This window comes from Scyliorhinus canicula, chromosome 8, assembly GCF_902713615.1.
Source record: "Scyliorhinus canicula chromosome 8, sScyCan1.1, whole genome shotgun sequence".
Classification (NCBI taxonomy): Eukaryota; Metazoa; Chordata; class Chondrichthyes; order Carcharhiniformes; family Scyliorhinidae; genus Scyliorhinus; species Scyliorhinus canicula.
This window is the reverse complement of record NC_052153.1, coordinates 68,617,395-68,643,951: the sequence shown is the minus strand read 5'-3', so window position 1 is coordinate 68,643,951 and position 26,557 is coordinate 68,617,395. Positions and strand designations below refer to the sequence as shown.

General features: G+C 49.1%; 1 protein-coding gene across 1 annotated transcript in view; it reads right to left on the bottom strand.

Annotated features, from left to right (window-relative positions):
• Window positions 1-12,995: 12,995 nt before the first annotated feature.
• LOC119970307 (long-chain fatty acid transport protein 6-like) overlaps window positions 12,996-26,557 on the bottom strand; it is a 116,998-nt gene continuing 103,436 nt past the window's right edge. The window contains exon 10 of the mRNA XM_038804707.1: window positions 12,996-13,741. Within this exon, the coding sequence (XP_038660635.1) occupies window positions 13,565-13,741 (177 nt within the window). The 3' untranslated portion in view covers window positions 12,996-13,564. The remainder of the gene's footprint in view (window positions 13,742-26,557) is intronic.

Genomic DNA, 26,557 nt, shown 5'->3' with positions numbered 1-26,557 from the left:
TGAAGAAGTCATATTCAACTCAAAACTTTCTCGTACCACAGATGCTGCTAGGTGTGCTGCGATTTTTCAGCACATCTAGCAGCGTGGCTGTTTCTTACTTAAAAGTTAGCCCTCGTTCACTGATCTCTTTGCATATGAAATTAGCCAAATCTTACCATCTTGGTCCTTTGCGGAATCTCGGGACTCTCTTTTAGGTCAGGACCCCAAACATAAAGAATAGCAAGCCTTCCAGTTGCTCATTCCAGAAGGCAGACGATTCTTTTTCCTGATTCATTCCTGGGATGTGGGCTCCACTGACTGGACCAGCATTTGTTACCCATCCCTAATTGCGGCTGAGTGCCTTGTTTGGCCATTTCAGATTGCATTTATGAACCAACCACATAGCTGTGGATCTAGAGTCACATATCAATCAGACCAGGTGAGGACGGCAAATTTCCTTCCCTAAAGGACATTAGTGAACCAGATGGATTTTTGCAACAACCAACAACGGTTTTGTGGTCATCATTAGACTTTGAATTCCAGATTCTTTATTGAATTCAAATTTCACAATCTACTCTGGTGGGATTCAAATCTGCCCCCCAAACCATTACCCTGTGCAGTGACAATATCACTACACCACCATATCCCCCTGCCTCAGCTTGCCTCTAGACTGTATGACCAATTAGAGAGACCGGGTAGAATGATGTTCCCATTTTGTCAGAGGAATGATTTCTCCTTAAAGGGATTATGGCATGTTACAGAGACGTTCATCAGCAGTTGTTCTTTTCATGCTGCAGTGTCCACAGAAATGGAGAATAGACCCGAGGAGACTGCTCTTGTGGTCTCCCTCTCTTACCTGGAGGTCGAAGAAAAGTGAGCTGTCCCAAAGATTGAAGGAAAGGGACAACGTCTCCAACCAAGTAGGTACAATTGGAAGTGGCTTTGACAGCACGGTAGCGCAGTGGTTAGCAGTGCTGCCTCATGACCCCGAGGTCCCAGGTTCGATCCTGGCTCTGGATTACTGTCCGTGTGGAGTTTGCACATTCTCCCCATGTTTGCGTGGGTTTTGCCCCCACAACCCAAGGATGTGAAGGGTAGGTGGATTGGCCAGGCTAAATTGCCCCTTAATTGGAAAAAAATCAATTGGGTACTCTAAAATAAACAAAATAATTACAAAAATAAAAAAAATAAATGGAAGTGGCTGAGAAAATGTGAAACAACAGCATATCCTCTCCAACCTGGAGACTGTGTACCAAAGGAATCCAAGACCTCCCAAGGACATGACAAGTGAGTGGAATAGAAGCTTCAGGTGTCAAGTCCCACATCCTGGGCAGAATTCTCCGACCCCCGGGTCCGGCGTCAATCCCGCCCCCGCCGTGTCCCGAATTCTTTGCCCCCCAAGATTCGACGGGAGCGGAAATCACGCTGCGCCGGTCGGCGGGCCCCCCACGGCGATTCTCCAGCCCGCAATGGACCGAAGTCCCGCCGCTGACAGGCCACTCCCGCCGGCGGGAATCAAAACACCGACCTGACCGGCGGGATTGGCGGCCATCATCCTTTCCACGAGGAGAGACATGTTGCTGCTCTGGTATTGTTCCTACTCCTTCTGGAACACTTTGTCCTTGTGCCTCAGTGGAGGTGAATGATTGAACTGCATAAGCTGTTTCCATGCCACTGAAAAGGCTGGTAAATAGTGGATGAGGTGCCATTTAGGTGCAGTGCCTTCCAATGAACTGACAATGTCCTGATATTCGGTGATAGGACTCTCTGACTGAAGGAGTGCTTTTCAAAGCTGCCTCTCACCTGGCCCTATCTGCCAATCTCCAATGTAACTCATCAAAGTCTTGTCAGTTAAGCTGAGGAAATCTTGCAATTTCTTTGAACATGCCAAATTGAAGAGACAGTGTGGGACAGATCACCTCTTGGGAAAAAAAATCTATGCGGAGAAAGCTTTTCTAATTTTCCGCTTAATGACTTTAATTCCCTTCCTACCTCAGCTGTGGGGCTTCTCATTTTCATTCCCTGCCTGCCTCAGAAGAGGTAGGAGGGCAGGGACACATTGGGATACTCGCTTAAAGGCATACTGGCTTAAAGGCACCTCCACCAACCTGAGAAAGTTCTCTCCATAGTGCCCATCAAAAACAGGCTACTGGATGAAACTACCCCACTCCTTTGAACTTCTCATTCTGTTTGAATGCAAGGCCAGCTTCTGGGGAGGTACTCAGGTTTAGTACGCAGGTTGTTCACTGAAAACCTGCACTGTCACTCTGGAATCCATGTGAAGCACCCTGCACACAACCACAACCTTCCAACATCTTCTTAATTTCAAGGAGACAATTTTCACCCTTTTTTTATCTTCCTCTTGCCCAGTATGATATGTTGGTCCTCAGGACAGCGGCACATGCAAGTCCTCCAGTGGTTTTGGCCCCAGAGAAACACTCCCGAGGGCTGAGTTGTCCAGGTACACATTCCAGAGATTCAGCCAGCAATGACAGTATGTCAGGAGCCAAGAAATCAGCACCACCTCACTCCCATGACCAGCATGAGGAGCCAACCACATTGAGAAATCTACCTTTCAGGTGGATTCTAGAAGAACCATGACCATAGATGCCCAAAGGGAATGCTCTTGAATAAAACAATGTACGAGATCTGAAAATCACATCCGAAAAGCCGCTAAAAGCCGAGAAACCACTTCTAAAGGATAATTAGTGATGGCTAATAAATACTGGCCTAGCCAGTGACGTTCACACCCCATGAAAGAATAAAGAAACTCGCCTGTTTCTCTATAAACACCTTCATAAATAAGTGCATGTGCTGTTGACTGTATAGAAAAAAAAACATACAAATGTTTCTTGCATTCAGAATTCATCAATAAAAGACCTGCAAACCCTTCTTGGTGAAGAACTACTTTTTTAGCAGCTGACATGAAGATGCTGTGCCCATTACGTGAAGGTCTAACTTATTCCAACTGCACTGATTGGGCATATCAAGGAAACAAGAAAGGATGTTGTAATTATATGTATAATCTAAGGAGTGTAAATGGTTAACAAGATGATGTTCATGTATCTCAGCACTAGATGGCATCACTGAGTAGTCTTATAAAAGGCTGTGTCTCTAAGCATTCTGGGAGAAGGTTCAGGAGAAGGACAGTGAGATGTTGAGATAGAGTGTTAGTTGGATTAGAAAGACATAGATTACTGTAGCATAGATTTAATACTGTTGTTTTATTAGCTATTATTAGTAGAGTGTAAGTAGTGTAAAATAAACTAGCTTTGTTTTAAATGCTTGATGTTCTTTGTAAACACTACGACTTTTGGCTATCTTGGAGAACTATGCAAGGAACATCACATGCTATCAGGAGTGGAAAATTCTCACATGGTACCAGGGAATTACTCAAGTAATTTAGCTAAAATTAGATAGAATCTAATAAAACAGAAAAACAACGCATGCTCAGACTTTGATGGCAAGACTGCTTCCAGACCTGTTACATCAACTCACCCAGCCAAGTCGAGACCTCATGGAGAAACTTCTGATAATATAGATGTTAATTGGAAAATTTTCAAGCAACAATTTCAACTTTACCTATCTGCCTCAGATTTAGACTCAGCTAGTGATTTCCGCAAAATTGCTTTATTTTTAACAATGGCTGGACCACAGGTAATTGAGCTATATAATTCCTTCAATTTCTCCACCACAGATAGAATCATAGAATTTACAGTGCAGAAGGAGGCCATTCGGCCCATCGAGTCTGCACTGACCCTTACAAAGAGCACCCCACTGAAGCCCACGTATCGACCCTATCCCCGTAACCCAGTAACCCCCACTTAACATTTTTTGGACACTAACGGCAATTTAGCATTGTCAATCCACCTAACCCGCATATCTTTGGACTATGGGAGGAAACCGGAGCACCCGGAGGAAACCCACGCAGACACGAGGAGAACATGCAGACTCCGCCCAGCTGGGAATCGAACCTGGGACCCTGGAGCTGTGAAGCAACCGTGTTAACCACTATACTACCATGCTGCAGATGATAAAAAGAAATTTAGTGCAGTGATTGAAAAATGTCACCATCACTGCAAAGTTCAGATAAATGAAACCAATGAGAGATTTATCTTTAAAACGAGAGTGCAGAAAGATAGATTGCTTCTTTACTGATCTGAGATTAAATTCACAAACCTGCAACCTTTCAATCCTTTCAGACTCAATGGTTAGGGATCAAATCATTTTTGGCATCAAGGATGAAAAGTTAAGGGAACGTTTATGAAGGCAAAACGATTAAAAATTGAAAGATGTACCTGGAATGCGTAGAGCGAATGAAATATTAAGAAATCAGTATTCCGATATACTGATGAAAGAAAAGGGCGTGAAAACGCGCTTCGGGGCCGACTGCGTTGGATCTGTGGTATAGTTAAGAAATAGGTGTGTTTTGGTCGGCAACCGTATTGTGCATGCACATAGCCGTTCTGCGCATGTACACTTCAAAAATCTATGCGATTTGGAAGAAGACCGTTCTGCGCATGCCTGTCGCCAATTTGCGCATGACAAAAGCAACATCATGATGTTGGACGTTGTGGACATGCCCACCCACAGAAAAAATGCCCAGCACATGGAAACGTTTGCTCCAAATGTGGCAAAATGAATCACTTCACTGTGCAATGCAGATCTGCATTAAAAGGGACACACTTTAAAATATCTGCACTGTAAATTCTGTTATCTATATTCTATTTTACCAAATTCAATAAAGAAAAATATGAATGTTCAGAGTGTTCACACAAGTGCAGATACCTCAAAGATGGATAACCCTAATATTAATATAGATGCTTATTGTCTTCAAGATTATTTCTTTGTGGGGATTATTGAGAAGTTCCAGACAACTGTAAATGACACTTCCTATCCACAGATACTGCATCCAATACAATCGATTAGCTCGGAAGTTGAATGGAACACTCAAGTTAATGTTTCTGAAATGTGTTCAAACTGGACAAGGGAGCAGCTGCTAATTTAATCAATACTTTTGATTTATCCCAACTATGTCATCGTCCTAAGATTCAAAACACTGACTGCCAGTTACGTGACTACAATGGTAAAACAATTACTTCTTTAGGGTCATGCAATCTCTTAGTGACAAACAAAGACACTGAGATATCTTTGCAATTCAAAATTATTGAAGCTAGACGTTCATCACTATTAGGTGTACAAGCCTGTCAAGACTTAAACCTTGTGAAACGAATCCTGTGCAGGAAGACATTGAGAGCATACTAGCAAAGTTTTCTGATGTATTTCCAATACAAAATTCAACTCAAAGCAAATGCTAAGGCAGCGGTATACCCTCCAAGAAGAGTTCCTGCTCCGTCACGTGACCGTCTCATGCAAGAACTGGAACAAATGCAGCAACTTGGGATTATTTCCAAAATTAGAGAACCTACAGATTGGGTAAAACTCGATGATTGAGTGAAAAAACCCAATGGTGACCTCAGGATTTGTATTGATTTGAAGGATCTGAATATGAACATCAGACATGAACATGATTAAATACCGGAACCTGAGGAAATAACTAGTGAAATGGCTAATGCGAAGATATTCTCCAAACTTGACGCTTCAAGAGGTTTTTGGCAAATGCAACTGGATGACACAAGCAAACAATTGTGTACATTCAGCATGCTGTTACTGCTTTAACAGAATGCCATTTGGCATAATCTCAGAATCACAAAATTCTCAGGGTTTTGGAATGGACGTCTGTGAACATCTGCCCCATCATTTGAATTGACCTCTGTGAACATCTGCCCCATCATTTGAATTTACCTCTGTGAACATCTGCCCCCACTCTCTTCTCAGGGCTTGCTTGTGGACCTCCTGTAAACATGGCGTTTCTCCTCCTTTCCACCGCATGTACTAATTATTCCTGTGCTGCAACATAAAACCTGGCCGCCCTCTCTTTTACCTCGTGCACCATTTCTGGTGCCTTTCACTCTCTCCAGATTTTCCAGTCTGCAGCAGCTTCTGCACAATGAATGCTGCTCCTCTTTAAGAGGGGTAGCCTGCCTTTAAAACAAGCATCTCACTGAATGGGCAGCACGGTAGCATTGTGGATAGCACAATGGCTTCACAGCTCCAGGGTCCCAGGTTCGATTCCGGCTTGGGTCACTGTCTTTGCGGAGTCTGCACATCCTCCCCGTGTGTGCGTGGGTTTCCTCCGGGTGCTCCGGTTTCCTCCCACAGTCCAAAGATGTGCAGGTTAGGTGGATTGGCCATGATAAATTGCCCTTAGTGTCCAAAATTGCCCGTAGTGTTGGGTGGGGTTACTGGGTTATTGGGATAGGGGGAGGTGTTGACCTTGGGTAGTGTGCTCTTTCCAAGAGTCAGTGCAGACTCGATGGGCCGAATGGCCTCCTTCTGCACTGTAAATTCTATGATAAGAATGCTGTGTAAACCACACACTCACCTAGGTTCCCTATTGAGCATGCAGTCAGTCAGCAGCACATTCAGAGTTGGACTGCACGCTGAAATCATCTCGATAAGAAGGCAGCATGAAACTCAAGGGGACCAGGCATGGGTCTCTGCACATCTTGAGCTCGGTCCCTGAAAACTGGCTGTTCCAAATTTTCTTTCCCTCATAGAATGCTTTAAAATAATTTAGAATCACAGAAGGTTTAATTAGACAGCTCCGAAACAAGAGTGTGGGACTTGCAAAACATGATTAAGCCATGACCATTCAGCGTAATGTAACATGTCAACTTTGTACCACATATTCATCAGCATGATTTTATAATGTAGCTAGCACTAAGCAGGCTGTTCACTGACTGCATGCCTTGGCAGGGTTCCATAATCATGGGAGACTAACAGGGACTAAAGCTAGCCTGCACCACTACTCAAACAGGAGGTACATTGGAGCAGGTGGTTGAAGTCCTTGTATGTCACTGAGATGTGAAAAATGGTTGAATGATTGCACATATGAGAGGATCTCATGTTGTAGTAGAAGCCTTGGTGAAGAGATTGCAGAGAACAAGAGGGTGCAGTATCCACATGGGTTCAGAAGGCTGTCCAGACAAATGCTCAGAAGCCAGTGGGACTAGATAGCCATGGCAGTCATAAACAAGAGTCAATACCAGAGACCCTGGCTGCAGTGATGCAAAATATTCAATGATCTCACACAAGTGCTCAAGATCAGTGAATTCATCTTCTAATACTGTATCCAACGAACTACACCACGAACCTGAGAAACTGATCAATGAACCACAACCCCATCAATAAGCTCTAATGATCAGGATGCTTAGCTAACATGCAGAGCTGACCTCCTCCGCACACACTTTGCATTATTGAAAGCTTCATCTGTTTGTACACATTTCTGCTACCTAACCATGAAAGGCACATCACCCAAACTATTGCACCATACTATTACGATCCCAGTTAATGTTATAACTGAACGGGAAGATCCTAGAATGGAATCCTGGTCAAAAGACCATGGGCGAGATCCTCCGCCAGCGTGATTCTCCGTTTTGATGGCGCCCAGGGGTTTCCCGACGGCGTGGGTCTGCCCCACAATGGGAAACCCCATTGACCAGCCGGCGTAACGGAGAATCCCGCCGGCGGGTCAGGGCAGTAATGTGGCGCGGCAGGGCAGAGAATCCAGCCCCATAACTTTTATTTATTTTAATTAAATGTGGAAGAATAGAGTCACAGGACTACTAATTAGTTTTAACAAGAAATTTAAAAAATTAAATATGAGAACATTTATTATAATATAATACTGCTTTACTCCCCCCCATGTTAACAATTACACACAGGTTTTAAGATTATCATAGATGACACATTGGGCACGATTCTCCCAAACCGGGAGAAATCGTAAGGCTGGCGTCAAACCCGGGCGGGTTTGACGCCAGCCCCCCCCTTCCCGACCGGGAACCGATTCTGGTCCCCGGTCGGGGCTAGCAGCCCGACGCCGTAAGCTCCGGCATCACGGGCTTAACGAATTTCGTTAAGCCCGCTTGCCCGAGTTAGCGCCGGCTGACGCGTCATATGACGTCAGCCGCGCATGCGCGGATTGGAAGACTCCAACCCGCGCATGCGCGGATGACGTCATCGCGTAGTTGCGCGAAACCCACGCATGTGCGGGCCGGGATGCCCCTCAGCCGCCCCGCGAATGGATACTGCGGGGTGGCGGAAGGACAAATAGTGCGCGGGCATTGGGCCCGCTGCCCGCGATCGGTGGGCACCGATCGCGGGCCCATGGCACCCTTGGCACGGCCGTGGTACTGCCGTGCCAATTGGTGCCATGGTTATAAAATGCGAGTGTTTACGACCGTTTTTACGAACGGCCAGACCAGGTGTGTTTGCCGTTCATAAAAACAGCCGTAAAGGGCTGGGAACTCGGCCCATCTATCAGCTGTGAATCGCTGCCGGCCGTAAAAAAACGGCGGCAGCGATTCGTGTCGGGAGTTGGGCGTCGGGGGGGGGGGGGGGGGGGGGAGAGATTAGCGGGAGGGCGTCGGAACAGCGTGGCCGTAAAATTTTACGAGCCACGCTATTCTCCGCACCGTCGGGAGTGCGGAGAATCTCGCCCAGTATATTTGAAGCTACAATGGTCTCATTAGCACACAAGGTCCTTTTTAAAAAAATACACAGAATGGCATATTCCACTCTGAACCCAAGCTAGTGTCTATGGATTTCTCCTCAGAATACCCCCAGATGATTGTCACATGAGAGTTTCCAAATTCCACTCACAAAACCACATTTTACAACATTCTCTCGCAATCAGGCTTTCCACTTGTAGTTGCGTTTCAAACACTACTCCACGTTTTCCAAAGGGCGCTTTTGAACAGAGCTTCCGCTCCACTTCAACCAGTAACTCCACTCCAGGTTTTATGCCACCTTGTTTTTTAGGATTTTTTTTGTCTCAACTGACTATCTGATATTCAGCCGATACCACCTTCCCAATTACTTTAAAATTTGTTTTGCAGACCATAAGACACCCAAACTTTAAGATTACTTTAGAAACCTTCAGGACTGCTTTTGAAACTGTTAGAAACTTAGTTTCTCACCAGCCGACTCCTTCTGAGCTTTGTCTGTGCTGCCATGAATATAATCCTGTTATATTTCCAAGTTTCTAGAACCAACAATCCTTTAGTTCCCCTGAAGTTTGCTTTCTTGCATTTTACTGCTTTGAGCAGAGCGATGAGAACTGCTATCTCACTCACTTCCTTCTCTCCAACTGTTGTTGGCAGAATTGTGGGAGATGTTCGCATTCCAGTGGTCTATCTGCACGAACTTCCAGTTAAAACCAAAGAATAAAGAAAAGATGTTTTGCTTACAGGGACCTCTAGTTGCCAAGCAACTATATTTAATCTTTAAGCCATAGCTCCCAGTATCACAATAGAATCCCAGTTGGTACTGAACCCAACCCCACATACACCTTTGTGCAGCATGAATGTAACTATTGATCACTTCCAGAAACAGAAACATTAAATTAAATCCACTTAAAACTACCTTACTTCTAGTGTTACCAGTAAAAATATAAATCCCTTAAAACTACATTTGTTTTCCTAACAGTTCTTAATGACATACTTTCCTCTCAGCTTCAGGACAAAATGCAATACAATCAGCAGCAGCAGCAGGAAAAAACTAGTTAAGGATAGGCCTACCACATGTGTTACCCCAATGGGTGAAAGATGGTGCTCACCATAATTTAAATGGCGATTGCTGAGACCGTGGACAACGACAAGGCTGAAATTACAGAAGGTGACAATACCCTCATATTTAATCCTCTTTTCCAAGTCCCACTTCCTCCTGCACTGCACACTACCATCACTTCTAAATTATAAGCTGCAGATGGTAGACATGTGAACCTCTTGTTTTCTCCCTTCTGCTCACTGCAACTTTACCATTGTGCCTTTCTCCATTCGGATACTGAAAAGCTTTGTCTTGGCCAGGCAGTGATTGAAGAGCAACAAGTGGAAGAGCAGCAAGACACCAATGATAAAGAAACACCATCATTGAATTTCGTACTTGCAGCCACTAACTCAGATACTGACACTGCATGTACATCGAGGATAGGTTAGCGATAGGATCCACATGTGGTGAAACAGTGGGTACCAGCAACCTGCAACCAGTGCAGAGGCCAAAGGTTGTGGGAAGACAGTGCCATGGAGGTGATATCACTAGACTAATAAACCAGAGGCCCATGCTAGTACTCTGGGGATATGGATTCAAATCCCACACTGGTGGATTTTAAGTTCAATTAATAAATCTGGAATGGAAAGCCCATCTCAGTAATAGACTGGTATAAAAACCCATCTGGTTCACTGATGCCCTTAAGGGAAGGAAATCTGGTATCATTACCCAGTGCGCTACATGTGAATCCAGATCCACAGCAATGTGGTTGACTCTTAGCTAAATTCTGAAATGGGCTAGCAAGCCACTCAGTTCACTGCTGGTCTTGCTAGCGACACCCCCAGCATAAAAGAGTAAAGAAAAGTGTCACTTAGCTGGAGTACAATTCCTGCTGCAGACTCAGATGAAAACTTTAATGAGGCAGGCTACAAGATAAGGCTGATGGGTATGATAAAATCCATTGGCCATACCAGAAAAAATGCGGTAAATGTCATGGAGAAAGAGGCACCAACTTTGTACAGGGCTTTCCGCAAAACTTTGAATTCATCCATTCCGACATGAAAGCAGTGGCTAAATCCATTGGAGGACTTGTGGACTCAATCATGATGCAGTGTCTGAAAGCCAAAGTCTCATCTTCCATTGCAGCACAAGCAGAAACCATCCAACATCCAAGTGCTGCAGTGGGAGCTCAGATGCCTGTCGTACAACGTCAGTTTGCTGCCACCTTGGCTGTGAACACCAGAGATCAAGAGGGCTTGCAGAGTGTCACAAATGATCAGCAAATACATGCTGCACTAGATTAATAGAATTTCGAGGCTGCCCAATCATCCTCGATAGCCTTGCCACTGCTCTTACGCCACTGTGATGCAAGAGAGATGCCAATCCTGCCATTGGTGCAACACCACAAACACCATCTTACCAAGTGTCAAATCTCCCTTTGCCCCAGGGCCAGGGCAATGCCCTGAGGCAGCCATGGCTATCTCCATCACTCTTTATCTGCCTCCTTTCAGCTGAGCTGCTTCTGAAGGTGTATGTAACCCAGGCACCACATTAAAAATGTCAATGTTGAACCTTAACGAGTCTTAATGAGTTTTTAAATCAGGAGATAAGCAGCATTCCTGTTCCTCCCTCCCCCCACCTTAGGTAGGGAGGGAGGTGGCGAGAGGAAAGGAACAGGAACCATAGAATTCTTACAATGCAGAAAGAGGCCACTCAGCCCACTGGGTCTGCACCTACCCTCTAGAAGAGCACCCCACCTAGGCCCAATGCTCTGTTTTATCCCTGTAACCCCACCCAACCTGCACATCTCTAGGCAGTAAATTTAATATGATCAATCGACCTAATCTGCACATCTTTGGACCGTGGAGGAAACCAAAGAACCCGGAGGAAACCCATGCAGACACAGGAAGAAAGTGCAAACTCCACACAGTTGTCCGAGGCAGTAATTGAACTCGGGTCCCTGGTGCTGTGAGGCAGCAGTGCTAACCCTTGTGTTACTGAACCTTGGGGCAGGAAGCAGTGAGCAAGAGGGTGAGAGGTGGCAAGCGGAAGGTGTGAACTGGAAGTACAGTGAGGAAAAATAAATTATTAATGGATTATCTTCAATAGACAAATGCTGGAATAGGGATCGAATATATTGGAAGTGTTCCAACATTGTGGAATGATGGAAAATGGTGATATGACACATCTGCCAAATGTAGCTAAGTCAGCTGTATAATACACCAAGTGGAGCAAAGTATTTTCTGATGTGAGGAGGAATAACGTCAATGAGCATGTGACCGAGGTGTTTCAATTGATACACTTCTCATGGGAAGTTATAATGACCAGGAAGTCAAACATTCAGGGCGAGATTCTCCCAAAACGGGAGAAATTGTAAAGCTGCCGTAAAACCCGGGCGGGTTTTACGGCAGCGCGCCCCTTCCTGACCGGGGACCGATTCTGGTCCCCGGTCGGGGCTAGCAGCCCGACGCCGTAGGCTCCGGCAAGACGGGCTTAACGAAAATTGTTAAGCCCGCTTGCCGGAGTTAGCGCCGGCTGACGCGTCATATGACATCAGCCGCGCATGCGCAGTTTGGAAGACTCCAACCCGCGCCTGCGCGGGTGACGTCATCGCGTTTTTGCGCGAAACCCGCGCATGCGCTCGCCGGGTTGCCCCTCAGCCGCGAGGCGGCGGAAGGACAAGTAGTGCGCGGGCATCGGGCCCATGGCACCCTTGGCACGGCCGTGGTACGGCCGTGCCAATCGGTGCCATGGTTATTAATAGCGAGTTTGTGACGCCGTTTTTACGAACGGCAAGACCAGGTGTGTTTGCCGTTCGTAAAAACGGCGGAAAGGGCTGGGACTTCGGCCCATCTAACAGCTGAGAATCGCTGCCGGCCGTAAAAAAACGGCGGCAGCGATTCGGGTCGGGACTTCGGCGGGGGGGGGTGGGAGAATAGCGGGAGGGCGGCAAAAATGTCGGGAAGGCCCTCCCGCTATTCTCCCACCCGTCGTGGGGGGCGGAGAATTTCGCCCTCAGTCTCCCTGATGGAGAATGGTAGTATGCTATAAAATCCACATTCTGCAGCTTCCCATTGAATATTATTGTTTAATTCAATCATTTATGAGTGATATAAAGCTGCATCAGCAATACTAGGGTCTCCAGGGATGTGGTGCTTATTACCATGATTGACTGTGCAGAAATTAATTTGGCCTGTTAATAACTTACATAAAAAGCATCATGTGCCGGTTTCATTTATGTTTCATTGCATCAAATAGTTAGAATTTGAGATGAACCTGATTCTTAGTTTAACATTCTAAGTTAGGAGTTGAGAGAAAATACCCAAGAACTAAGGAAGAATGGTGTCCTGCGTTTCTTGTGTGAAAATGAGAAAGGAGTGCCGAAAAATAAGAAAAGGAGCCTGTGACAAAATTAAGCTAGGCAGCTTTTATTTCCTCGTGAGCCTAGTGAGCTCTAGAAAATAAATGTGGTCATTAAACATGACCAAATGATTAATTATAGGAATTACTGCATTGAACATTACAACTATGCAATTAATGAAGATTATTGTGGCTTCTGCTGTAAGAAATTTAAAAAATCAAATGTGCATGGTAAAAATTGCAGCATTATAATTTTGAACTTAATGTATGGCATACAAAAGACAAGAAATCAAAGTGGGAGCATTTTTATAATGCTACTTTGTCCAATTAAAAAGTCAAATACAGGCTTTATTAGAGCTGAGAAACTTGAGCTACTTTTAACATGTGTTTTATATATATATTTATATCAATAATGTTTTTGTGACAGAGATACAAATTAAAATTATTTACAAGGCAAGTTAAAAATATTTCCTGCAAAAAAATACACCTTCAGATAAAATGTACTAATAAAACATAATTGCTATTAAAATTAATGCTATAAAATTATTTGTTGAGAAAGTGGTCATGTTGGATTCCCATAGACATGTAATAAAATGCCCAAATTACAAACAGTGGTTCATAATTTTATCTTCAATGACAAAATTTGGCTGTAGATTTGTTCTGTCATTAAAATGTAAGATTTCACAGAAGGATCCAGGAAATACAATGGCTCCGTTATTATCATGGGATTAAATGCTTCTTCCACCAAATTTATTTTTTTTCTCTTGAAGGTTCCAGTCATCTCCATGGATTCCTAAATTGTGATAAAACAAATACAATTGATTTTAGTTTATGTAAGTATTCCTGGAAGAAGGTCTCAACAATGACATTCTACTAATGCTTTTGCACTGGTACTTATTTAGTCTCACTGTCTTCGTGATCAAAGCCATCAACATTTTGACCTGTGATTTTATGCATACTTGGGGCATGCTGCAAAAATAGGAACTCGTCCATTTCAAATCTCAATTTCAGAATGTAACTGTAAACACCACTTACGGAACAAGGGGAATGAGCTTGTTGCGCACATTGAAATTGGCCAGTACGATGTTGCGGGCATCACAGAGACATGGCTGCAAGGGGATCAGGGCTGGGATCTAAATATGCAAGGATATGTGTCCTATCGAAAGGACAGGCAGTTGGGCAAAGGGGACGGGGTTGCATTGTTAGTAAAGCATGAATTTAAATCGATAGCAAGGGACAATATAGGATCAGAAGGCATGGAATCTCTGTGCGTAGAGTTGAGGAACCACAATGGTAAAAAGATCCTGATGTGAGTTATGTACATGCCTCCTCGCAGTAGTCAGGATATGGAGCAGAAAATAAATCAGAAGATAGAAAAGGCATGTAAAAAAGGCAATATTACAATAATCATGGGGGACTTCAATATGCAGGTGGAATGGGAAAATCAGGCTGGCAGTGGATCCCAAGAAAAGGAATTTGTGGAATGTGTAACAGATGTTTTTTGGAGCTGCTTGTGACAGAGCCTACTAGGGAACAGGCAATTCTGGATTTGGTGATGTGTAATGAGGCAGACTTGATTAGGGAACTTAAGGTGAAGGAACCCTGAGGGAACAGTGACCACAATATGATAGAATTTACCCTGCAGTTTGAAAGGGAGAAGCTGCAATCAGATGTAACAGTATTACAATTAAATAAGGGTAACTACAAAGACATGAGGGAGGAGCTGGCCAGAGTTGATTGGAAAGGAGCCTAACAGGGAAGACAGTGGAACAGCAATGGCAGGTGTTTTTGGGGGTTATTCGGGAGGCACAACAGAAATTCATCCCAAGGAGGAGGAAACATGCTAACGGGAGGACAAGGCATCCATGGCTGGCGAGAGAAATCAAGGACAGCATAAAAGCTAAATAAAGCTAAAGAAGATGCATAGAAAGTGGCGAGGAGTGGTGGGAAGCCAGAGGATTGGGAAGTCTTTAAAAGTGAGCAGAGGACAGCTATGTGGTGATATGATTTGCATAGCTGTCTGCCATTGGTGCAGAACACCGGCTTACCATTGGCCCTGGTCGGTCATGTGCCTCTCGACCGATTGGTTGAGACCAGTCATGTGACAGCTCTCCGATTGGTCGAGAGGCTGAGTTAACCACGCCTCTATACCGAGGTATAAATAGTCGGAACGCCAGGCGGTCATCCATTTTATTGTAGACAACCGCAGGGCTAAGTTCTAGCTTATTAAAGCCTAACTTTTGTATAGCAACCCGTCTCTCGTGCAATTGATGGCTCATCAATTTAATAAGCTAGATTTTTGAAGATGGTGTTCCGGATCAAGCCCGAATGCCTCCGCATCAGCCCGCAAACTCCGAACTCTGCAGAACTTTTTCAATATTGGCTGGCATGTCCGAAGGATACCTGGAGTCTGCAACCAGCCCCCCCACCATGGCACAGAAGCTTCACGTCCTCCACTCCAGCGTGGGTATAGCAGCCTACGTGATAATCAAGGGGGAGAAAGATTATGATGCCGCCATGCTAAAGCTGAATGGACAATTCCTCAAACCAGTCAACAAAGTATTCGCCCACATCTGCTGGCCACCAGACAACAGCTCCCCGGTGAGTCATTAGACCAATTTTACCAGGCCCTCGCCATCCTGGGGAGGAACTGCTCCTGCCTCGCAGTTTCAGCTATGGAACACATGGAACTGCTGATCAGAGACGCTTACGTGGCTGGGATGCAGTCCCCCGCTATCCGCCAGCGGATGCTGGAGAAAGGCGACCTCAGCTTAACTGAGGCACGGACTCTCTCCACCTCCCTGGAGGTCGCCGATCTAAACGCTCGCGCCTATGTCCCCAGCCGCGCTGCGCCATCCTGGGCCTCCTGGCACGCTTCCCCACCGCCATCCGCCACTCCCGACCTCCCTCAGGCCTGTGCCGCGGGACGCCCCGACAAGTCCACGGGGCCCCACTGCTACTTTTGCAGGTTCGCGAAACACCCTCGCCCGCGCTGCCCAGCCCGCTCCGCCCTCTGTAAGACCTGCGGGAAGAAGGGCCACTTCTCCACTGTCTGCCAGGCCAAAACGGTCGCTGCGGTTCCGCGCAGCGACCAGGGATCCCCACCTCCGGGCCCTTGCTGGCCCCTCCTGGACGCCGCGAAACACTCTTCCCCCCCCGCCCCCGGGCCCCTGCGCCCGACCTGCGCGCCTCCTAGACGCCGCGCAACTCTCTCCCCCCTGCCCCCGGGCCCCCGCGCCCGACCTGCGCGCCTCTCTCTCTCCTCCGGGGCCCCTCCAGCGCACCGCGCTACTCTCAGTTCGCTGCCCTCGGGCCCCCGCGCCCGGCCTGCGCGCCTCTATGCCCCCGCTCCCAGCTGCTCCGATCGGCCCGCCGGCACCGCTAACCCCGCCCCCAGCAACCACGAGGGCGCCGCCATCTTGGGGCGCCGACCCGACGTGCGGGCCCTGGGCGCCGCCATCTTGGGGCGCCGACCCGACGTGCGGGTCCTGGGCGCCGCCATCTTGGGGCCCCTACTCCACGTGCAGGTCCTGGGCGCCGCCATCTTGGGATTCCGACTTCACGTGCAGATCCTGGGCACCACCTTCCGGGACTGGCATGCAAGGTTCTTTTAGCATCTACTCGGACGACGACGACGAATACGGATTTTCTCCACGGCTCGCGGCCATTCAGCTCGACCAGTCACGTCCACGCACGCTCGCCAAAACGACAACACTCATCTAGCTCAACGGCCACGAGACGGGCTGCTTGCTGGACTCCGGGAGCACGGAAAGCTTCGGTCACCCTGCCACGGTAAGACGCTGCGCGCTCTCTGTCCATCCTGTAAAACACACAATCGGGTTAGCCTCAGGTTCGCACTCCGTCCGCATCACCGGGTGCTGCATCACGGACCTGACGGTCCAAGGGAAGGTTTTTAAAAATTGTAAACTCCTTGTCCTCCCTGACCTTTGCGCACCGACACTCCTAGGACTGGACTTCCAGTGCAACCTGCAGAGCTTGACCTTCCAATTCGGCGGCCCTATACCCTCCTCACTGTCTGCAGCCTCGCGTCCCTCAAAGTGGACCCCCCCTCCTTGTTTGCTAATCTCACCCCCGATTGCAAACCCGTCGCGACACAGGGCAGACGGTACAGCGCCCAGGACCGGTCCTTCATCAGGTCAGAGGTCCAGAGGCTGCTGACGGAAGGGGTCATCGAGGCCAGCAACAGTCCCTGGCGAGCCCAAGTGCTGGTGGTCCGGACTGGGGAGAAAAACCGACTGCTCAACAGGGGCATTGCCTCTAGCAGGACGACCAGCTATAACCCCCGGGGTAACGGACAGGTCGAGCGGGAGAATGGTACCATCTGGAAGACCATACTACTGGCCCTCCGGTCCAGAGATCTCCCTATTTCCCGATGGCAAGAGGTTATCCCCGATGCCCTACATTCTATCCGCTCACTCCTCTGTACCGCAACAAATCAGACACCTCATGAACGTCTTCTTGTCTTCCCAAGGAAGTCGTCCTCCGGATCCCCTCTCCCGACGTGGCTGGCCACCCCCGGACCCATCTTGCTCCGGAAGCATGTTCGGGTGCACAAGTCCGACCCGTTGGTGGAACAAGTTCAGTTACTCCACGCTAACCCGCAGTATGCGTATGTGGAGTACCCCGACGGTTGGAAGGACACGGTCTCCCTCAGGGACCTGGCACCCGCCGGCGTGCGGCCTTCCCCCCCTTCACCACAGACTCCCCCCCTGTTTTTTCCCCCCCAGCGCCCCACCCAGGTCACCCCTTCCCCATCCATGGCGTCTCCACAGCCAGCTCGGGTGATGGAGACTATTCAAGGACCATCGCTCCCGGACTCCAGCGGAACCACCACCATCGGCTGAACCGACGTCACCTACTCCACTGCGGCAGTCTGCCAGAACGTCACGGGCCACGAAAAGACTGATCGAATCGATCTAAATTTCAACAGCTCCATGGACTTTGTTGGGACTTTGTGTAATATTGCTAATTGTCTGGGCCAATGGGAAGCCATAAATGTAATAAAAGAAAAGGAGAGAAAATTTTTTGTTCTCCCGGCTGCTACTCATATCACCAGTTCTCTCCCTCCCCTCCTCCCCCCGGCTCTCGTTGATAACCCCCCCACCTTCTTTCTCCGCAAGGGGTGAATGTGGTGATATGATTTGCATAGCTGTCTGCCATTGGTGCAGAACACCGGCTTACCATTGGCCCTGGTCGATCATGTGCCTCTCGACCGATTGGTTGAGACCAGTCATGTGACAGCTCTCCGATTGGTCGAGACGCTGACTTAACCACGCCTCCATACCGAGGTATAAATAGTCGGAACGCCAGGCGGTCATCCATTTTATTGTAGACAACTGCAGGGCTAAGTTCTAGCTTATTAAAGCCTAACTTTTGTATAGCAACTCGTCTCTCGTGCAATTGATGGCTCATCAAGCTAAAAAAGCAATGGGGAGGGGGGGCGGAGAAGATGAAGTATGAGTGCAAGCTAGCTGGTAATATAAAGGAAGATAGGAAGAATTTTTTTCAATATTTAGAAGGTAAGAGAGAGGCAAAAATAGACATTGGATCACTGGAAAATGTGGCTGGAGGAGTAATAATAAGAAACAAAGAAATGGCAGACAAACTGAATAGTTACTTTTCATCAGACACCCGTGGGATGCCAGAGCTCCAGGAGAACCAGGGGGCAGAGGTGAGTGCAGTGACCATTACTAAGGAGAAGGTTCTGGGGAAACTGAAAGGTGTGAAGGTGGATAAATCACCTGGACCGAATGGACTACACTCCAGAGATCTAAAAGAGATAGCTCAGGAGTTGTGGCGACATTGGTGATGATCTTTCAGGAATCACAGGAGGCAGGAAGGGTCCCATTGGACTGGAAAGTGGCTAATGTAACGAAGGGAGGGAAGCAGAAGATGGGAAATTAAAGGCCAGTTAGCCTGGTCATTGGGAAGATTTTAGAGTCTGTTATTAAAGATGAGATCACGGAGTACTTGGAGTGCATGATAAAATAGGGCTGAGTCAACACGGTTTCGTCAAGGGGAGGTCATGTCTCACAAATCTGTTAGAGTTCTTTGAGGAAGTAACAAGGAAGTTAGACAACGGAGAACCAGTGGACGTGATTTATTTAGATTTCCCGAAGGCCTTTGACAAGGTGCCGCATAGGAGACTGTTAAATAAGTTAAGAGCCCATGGTGTTCAGGGTAAGATCCTGGCATGGATAGAGGATTGGCTGACAGGCAGAAGGCTGTGGGGATAATGGGGTCTTTTTCAAGTTGGTAGCCGATGACCAGTGGTGTGCCTCAGAGGTCCGTGCTGGGACCACAACTTTTCACATATTCATTAATGATCTGGAGGAAGGAACTGAAGGCACTGTTGCTAAGTTTGCAGTTGATACAAATATCTGTAGAGGGGCAGGTAGTATTTAAAAAAAAATAATTTAGAGTATTCAATTCATTTTTTCCAATTAAGGGGCAATTTAGTGTGGTGAATCCACCTAACCTGCTCATCTTTGGGTTGTGGGGGCGAAACCCGTGCAGACGAGGGGCAGGTAGTATTGAGGAAGCAGGTGGGCTGCAGAAGGACTTGGACAGGCTAGGAGAGTGGGCAAAGGAGTGGCAGATGGAATACAAGGTGGAAAAGTGTGAGGTTGTGCACTTTGGAAGGAGAAATGGAGGCATAGACTGTTTTCTAAATGGGAAGATGCGTAGGAAATCAGAAGCACAAAGGGACTCGGGAGTTCTTGTTCCCGATTCTCTTAAGGTTATCGCGCAGGTTCAGTCGGCAATCAGGAAGGCTAATGCAATGTTAGCTGGAATACAAGAATAGGGATGTACTTCTGAGGCTATATATGGCTCTGGTCAGACCCCATTTAGAGTATTGTGAGCAGTTTTGGGCCCCGTATCTAGAATCATAAAATCTACAGTCCAAAAGGCCACTCGGCCCATCGAGTCAGCACCGGCCCTTGGAAAGAGCAGCCTACCCCAGCCCATACCTCCACCCTATCCGCGTAATCCAGTAATTCATCCAACCTTTTTTTACATTAAGGACAATTTAGCATGGCCAACCCACCTGACCTGCACATCTTTCGACTGTGGGAAGAAACCGGAGGAAACCCACGCAGACATGGGGAGAATGTGCAGACTCCTCACAGACAGTGACCCAAGCCAGGAATCGAACCTGGGACCCTGAAGCTGTGAAGCAACTGTGCTAACCGCTGTGCTACTGTGTCGCCCAAGGAAGGATAACCTGGCCTTGGAAAGGGTCCAGAGGAGGTTCACAGTAATGATCCCTGGAATTAAGGGCCTGTTGTATGAGGAACGGTTTCGGATTCTGGGTCTGTACTTGTTGGAGGTTAGAAGCATGAAGGGTGGATCTTATTGAAACTTACAGGATACTGCGTGGCCTGGATAGAGTGGGCGTGGAGAGGCTGTTTCCACTTGTAGGAAAAACTAGAACCAGAGGACACAATCTCAGACTAAAGGGACGATCCTTTAAAACAGAGATGAGGAGGAATTTCTTCAGCCAGAGGGTGGTGAATCTGTGGAACTCTTTGCCGCAGAAGGCTGTGGAGGCCAAATCACTGAGTGTCTTTAAGACAGAGGTAGATAGGTTTTTGATCAATAAGGGATCAGGGGTTATGGGGAGAAGGCAGGATAATGGGGCTGAGAAAAATATCAGCCATGATTGAATGGGCCTGGTTTACCACAGGGCTAAATCGCTGGCTTTTAAAGCAGACCAAGGCAGGCCAGCAGCACGGTTCAATTCCTGCATCAGCCTCCCCGAACAGGCGCCGGAATGTGGTGACTAGGAGCTTTTCACAGTAACTTCATTTAAAGCCTACTTGTGACAATAAGTGATTTCATTTCATTTTCATTTTTGAATGGAGGAGCAGACTCAATGGGCCGAGTGGCCCAATTCTGCTCCTATGTCTTATGGTCTTTCTTCGGACAGAATGGGCACAATTCAACTAAAACATTTCGAAGGGCTCAATTATCCCAAAAGATTTTGAAGTTAATTTGTAGCGACTTTTTCAGGGAGTTTCCTGACGGCTCTGCTGGCGAATTTCCCACCGCTATTCAATGCCACTTGGTCACTTGTTTGGGCCCTGGGGACTTTCTCATTGGTTTAGGTCACACTTCGAATTTTTTTTAGCACTGGGGAGCTGTACTCAGAGATCGGGCCGCCATTTTGAAAGGGTGCCCCGATCTCTAAGTGAGCTTGTGGGTCTCCAACATCCCCCACCCATGGGCAATGTCACCCCAAACACACATGGACACTATCCCACACCTTCCACGTGAGGACACGCTGCAATGGGGTCCCTGGGGGTCCCCCCCTCTACAGGCCCTCCCAAGTCCCTTTACAGCACCCCCTCCCCACTCTTCAAAACCACCTCCACCTTCATTTTATAAGCATTGCCTCCCTTGCCCCCTAACACTTGGCAGTGCCATGCAGGCAGTGGGCACGCTTGCACTGCCACCCTGGCACCCAGACAGTGCTCCGGCTGGCTTGGCAGTGCCATTCGGGCACCTTGGCACTGGGCAGTGCCAAAGTGCCCATGTTCCAGGAGGTGGACCAGGGAGTCACCCTGCCCTCACCCTGAGGTCTCCAGCGCTCAGTACAGCCTCCCTGGGAGGCTGGAGAAACGAGCAGAGTCGCTGGATCCCGCGAGCATCATTCGGTACCGCCCATTTGGGCTAGGGTTCTGACTCCGATGTCTCGCGGGACATTAAAGAATCCCGGGAGGTGTGAAGCCTGTCGTGTGGCTCGCTGCAGGGCTTTCCTGACATACTCCGGCCACGTTACGCTTCAAGTGAGAGCCCAATGCGTCCGGAGCTTTGTGCCCGAAGTGATATTTTGGGCACGTTTGGCGGGATGTCTCTCACCGGCTTTTTGGGTGATATCCAGACTGCTATTCAACCATGCTTCGGGCATGATTTAATGGAAATGTTTCTAAGTGTGGTATTGAGCAGGAACTGCCACAAGCTTCCCAACATTCGGCCTGCCGAGGCCGTCACTGCTATTGAACATTAATTGAACCACTTAACGAGGCCCCACTGGCTTCACGTTGCAAATGACTGTCCCACTGGCTGATTTGCCTGGACCGCACTTGCCAGTCCCCTGCTAACAAGGGAGAGCAGCACTCAAACCACAACTGCACAGCCAAACCCACACAGCTTGCAGGCATGCCACCCGAGGAGACCAGCCCCATGATTTGGGGATGCAGACCTGGCCAGACTGTTGGATGAGGTAGGGGTCAGATGGGAGGCCCTGTTCCCCTGAGGGTCTCAAAGAGTCAGCCATAGGGCAGCCAGTGCCGCCTGGGAGGAAGTGGCAGCAGCTTCACCAGGAGGCCTGGCACCCAGTGCCAAAATAAATTTACGACCTCCACCGGAGCTGCACGGATGGATTGGCACCCACCCCCCATGAACATGCATCTGGCCCTGCTCTCACCCAGCACCATTCTGTGCCCCGGCCCACTCATGGCAGCAGTGGCCGCCAACACCAGTATACCGCATACTCCCCATTCCCCCTCCATACACCCCATCTGTACATGCTATCTGCCCTCCCAACCCCCGTGCTGAATGACATATGCAGCTCACTATGCCCCTCAGTGTCCCCGCAGGACAAGTTGGGCCACAACAGATGGGAGAGGGCGCAGATAGATGGCGGGATGCCAGACATCAGAATCCTCACTCCCTATGAGGGTCGGGTCCTCGAGGTCGCGGGGGTGGCCGAGGACAGATCTATCACCGACTTAGAGGGTGGCGTTCAGCGCAGACGGTGGCGTACAGCGCAGAGGGTGGCGTACAGCGCAGAGGGTGGCGTACGGCACAGAGATGAAGTTCCACCAACCCCACCCAGGTAACCGGTCACACGTGAGTTGTTAATGAAATGAAAATCGCTTATTGTCACGAGTAGGCTTCAATTAAGTTACTGTGAAAAGCCCCTAGTCGCCACATTCCGGCACCTGTCCGGGGAGGCTGGTACGGGAATACCATGCAGACTTACCCATCCATCCCACTGACCACATACATTCTCCCACAGGATCCTCATTCGACAGTGCCGACCCATCCGGGGTGGTCCCTCCCCACCTCCAATGAGAACACCTCGGAGGACCACCCTATTCGTGGCACAGTTGTCATCCCCACCCTCCATTAGCGCAGAGACCACACACCTCGGAGGGCCACAGTTGTGGATAGGCTTCAGGGGCATGTTCTGGTGAGCACCACACAGTTGCTGATGCACATTAGGTGGAGGCAGTAACGCCTGGGCGAGACAGCAGTTAAAGGTCTGCTGGACCCCTGGACACAGCTGGGTCCCAGTCAGATGCTGAGCCTCTGGAAAATGTATACCCAGCGCTGATGCAGTTGGTATTCCGTAATATTCAGAGGGGGATGTCAGCGACACTCCAGCAGTCTAAAGCTGACTGGAGGAGTCACAGAGGCTACGGGCACAAGAGATGAGGGCCAGCAATGCACAGCACCGAGACCAACACTGCAGGATGGAGAGCCTGGTGCACGTCATTAGCTGCATGAGTGGAGGTGTCGAAGGCGTGGCTCAGTCAGTGACAGCCATGGCTTTGTGACTTGACAGAATATCTGATTCGCTGGGGGACGTGTCCCAGTCCCAGGTGGACCTTGGTGAGGAGCTGTGGAGCATGTCCCAGTCACTGAGGAGCGTCGGCAAGGGTGTGGACACTGTGCTGCAAATATTAGGAGCTGTCAGGTCTGGCAGAGATGGATGATTCAGAGACAGCTGGGACTTCAACTTGAGGTGAATGCCAGTTCCCTATGAGCTTCGGCTGTGGGGAGGGGGTGGAGCAACCCTATCGAGTGGCGATGGCAGCCACCAGCTCCTCCGTGACCCACCCGCCTGAAAGCGACACTTCTCGGAGTCAGCATCCAGAACAGGGTGGCAAGGCGGGGCAAGAATCGCTGGCAGGTGCACCATGGCCCTCCGCTCCGAGGGCCCACTAGAGAACGCCCACCAGGGGCATCGAAGGCCACGGGGCACGATAGGCAGAAGGCTGCCTCCAGCTCTGATATGCATTCAGGTGACACACACCTTGGCACAGTGGTAGAGCATGGAAGGCTAAGCACTTTGAGGGTCATTGAGAGGTCACTGAGGGAGAGGGGGAATAGTGGGTAAGGGGGGGGGGGGTGCAATGAGGGGAGGGGGGTTGGGAGGGTGGGATGGCACCATCAGGGGCTTGAGGCAGTTGGGAACACATATGTATGACATTAAAAACATTACACTTGAGAAATATGATGCCTCTGGCATTTACGTTCGCAATGCAGGGGATGCACCAAACCCCTGCACAGCTCTCTGGGCATGGAGGTTCTAGATCCCTCTTCTGCCTTGCACCCTCCCTCCAACTACCCATGCACATCACTGTGCGGAGTCTGCATGTTCTCCCCGTGTGTGCATGGGTTTCCTTTGGGTGCTCCGGTTTCCTCCCACAGTCCAAAGATGTGCAGGTTAGGTGGATTGGCCATTCTAAATTGCCCTGTGTCCAAAAAGGTTGGGTGGGTTACGGGGTTGGAGTAGAGGTGTGGGCTTAGGTAGGGTGCTCTTTCCAAGGGCCAGTGCAGGCTTGATGGGCCGAATGGCCTCCTTCTGTACTGTAAATTCTATGATTCTATGATAGGTGCAAGCGAGCACTCAGTGGACAGGCAGGAGTCAGACTATGGAATAGATTGAGGAACACCAGTGCTTGGCTCTCTGCGGGTTATCATCACCCCCTTGCCCATGACAGTGACTCGCTGACCGTGCCGACACAGTCCCAGCATCCTGCATTGATGCTACACAGACACTGGTGGACCGGTGTGGGGGTGCGGGCAGGGGGAATGGGGGAGAAGGGGAGGGGGAAGGGAGAGAGGAGAGGAGAAGGGAAGGGAAAGGCTGCGGCGTGGAGAGGGAGGAGGGGAAGGAAGGGGGGAGAATAACGGATGAGGCTGAAGTGGGCGAGGTTGCGGGCCTCCCTGGTTCTCGGGGCTTGTGGACTGTTGCTGTCTGTCCTCCAACCTCCGTTTGGTTCTGCGGGTCATCCCTGGGCTTGTTCTCCAGTCCCTCCTCGTCCAGCACTTCCTCGTTCTCCTCCACCACATTTCTCCACCTCCAGCATGTCGCCTCACTCCTGTGCCAGGTTGTGGAGGGTACAGCAGTCCAGTACAAAGTGGACAACCCTCCGGGGGTTGTACAGCAGGGCAACACCAAATCGGTTGAGGCATCGGAACCGCATTTTGAGCAGTTCGATGCACTGCACAATTGCAGCCCGGGTGGCAACATGGGCCTCGCTATATCGGGTCTCCGCATCGGTCTCTGGCCTCTATACTGGTGTCATTAGCCAGTTCCTCAGCGGGTACCTCTTATCCCAAAGATCCAACCGGCCATCCTGGGGTGGTCCTCAAAGGGGCCCGGCAGGTCCGACTGCCCCAGGATGCAGCTGTGGTGCACACTCCCTGAGAAGCATGCACACACGTGCACGATCTTCATGTGGTGGTTGCACATAAGCTGGACATTCAGGTAGTGGAAGAACAAAGAACAAAGAAAAGTACAGCACTGGACCAGGCCCTTCAGCCCTCAAAGCCTGCGCCGACCATGCTGCCCGTCTAAACTAAAATTTTCTTTCGGGGTCCGTAACCCTCTATTCCCATCCTATTCATGTGTTTGTCAAGATGCCCCTTAAACGTCACTACCTGTTGATGTAGGGCTCTTCTAGATGGCTCGGTGAGCATAAGGCAATATGCGTGCCACCTATTACATCCTGGACCTGGGGCATCCTGGCGATGGCACAGAAATCTGCTGCCCAGCGCACCTGTTGGGCCTGATCCATGTCAAGGATTATATAGTTCGCTGCCCGGGCAAACAGCACATTCGTGACCTCACGGATGCACTTGTGGGCTGTAATTTGTGAGATGCCGCACAAGTTCCCTCTTGAGGTTCCTGCAGCAGCCGTTCGGCCAGCTTCACTTTTTTAAAAAGGTGTTCTAATCGGCGCCAACATAATCATTTCCTGGGAGGCCGTTAGATTGGGGGTTTAATTGTATGGAGATTGGCCTTAAATGGTGATTATTGGTTTCTCGCCACGCTATAGCGGGTTCCTGATTTCACCAGCAGGAGCGGGCCGGTTAGACCACAAACCCATCAGCGCCTGGCACAGTTCTCATATTTGGCCTCTCCGCGATCTAACGCCATTTAAATCGCGGCCTTAGTTATTTTGGGGGGAAATTTATCCCCGGTCAAGCCCACATTGAAAGTTTTTTCAACTCTGGAGAGCTGAACTCGCCGAAGAGAATGGCTCCTCAGACATCGGGCACAACATTTTGAAAGGGTGCTCTGATCTCTAAGTGAGTTTGAAGGTCCCCCACACACCACATCCACTGACAGTGTCACTCCCTGCACACTTTAGGGTTGCTGAGGGCCCCCTCCCGTTTCAGGCCTCCTCACCCCCCTTTCGGGCCTCCTCCTTTCAGGACCCCCTACCCTTCAATCCCTCAACCTTTATTAGGCCTTTCATACCCATCTTTAACCCCCACCCTTCATACCCACTCCCCACCCTCGCTTTTATTGGCATGGCCCCCTCAGGCCCAAATCCCTGGCATTGCC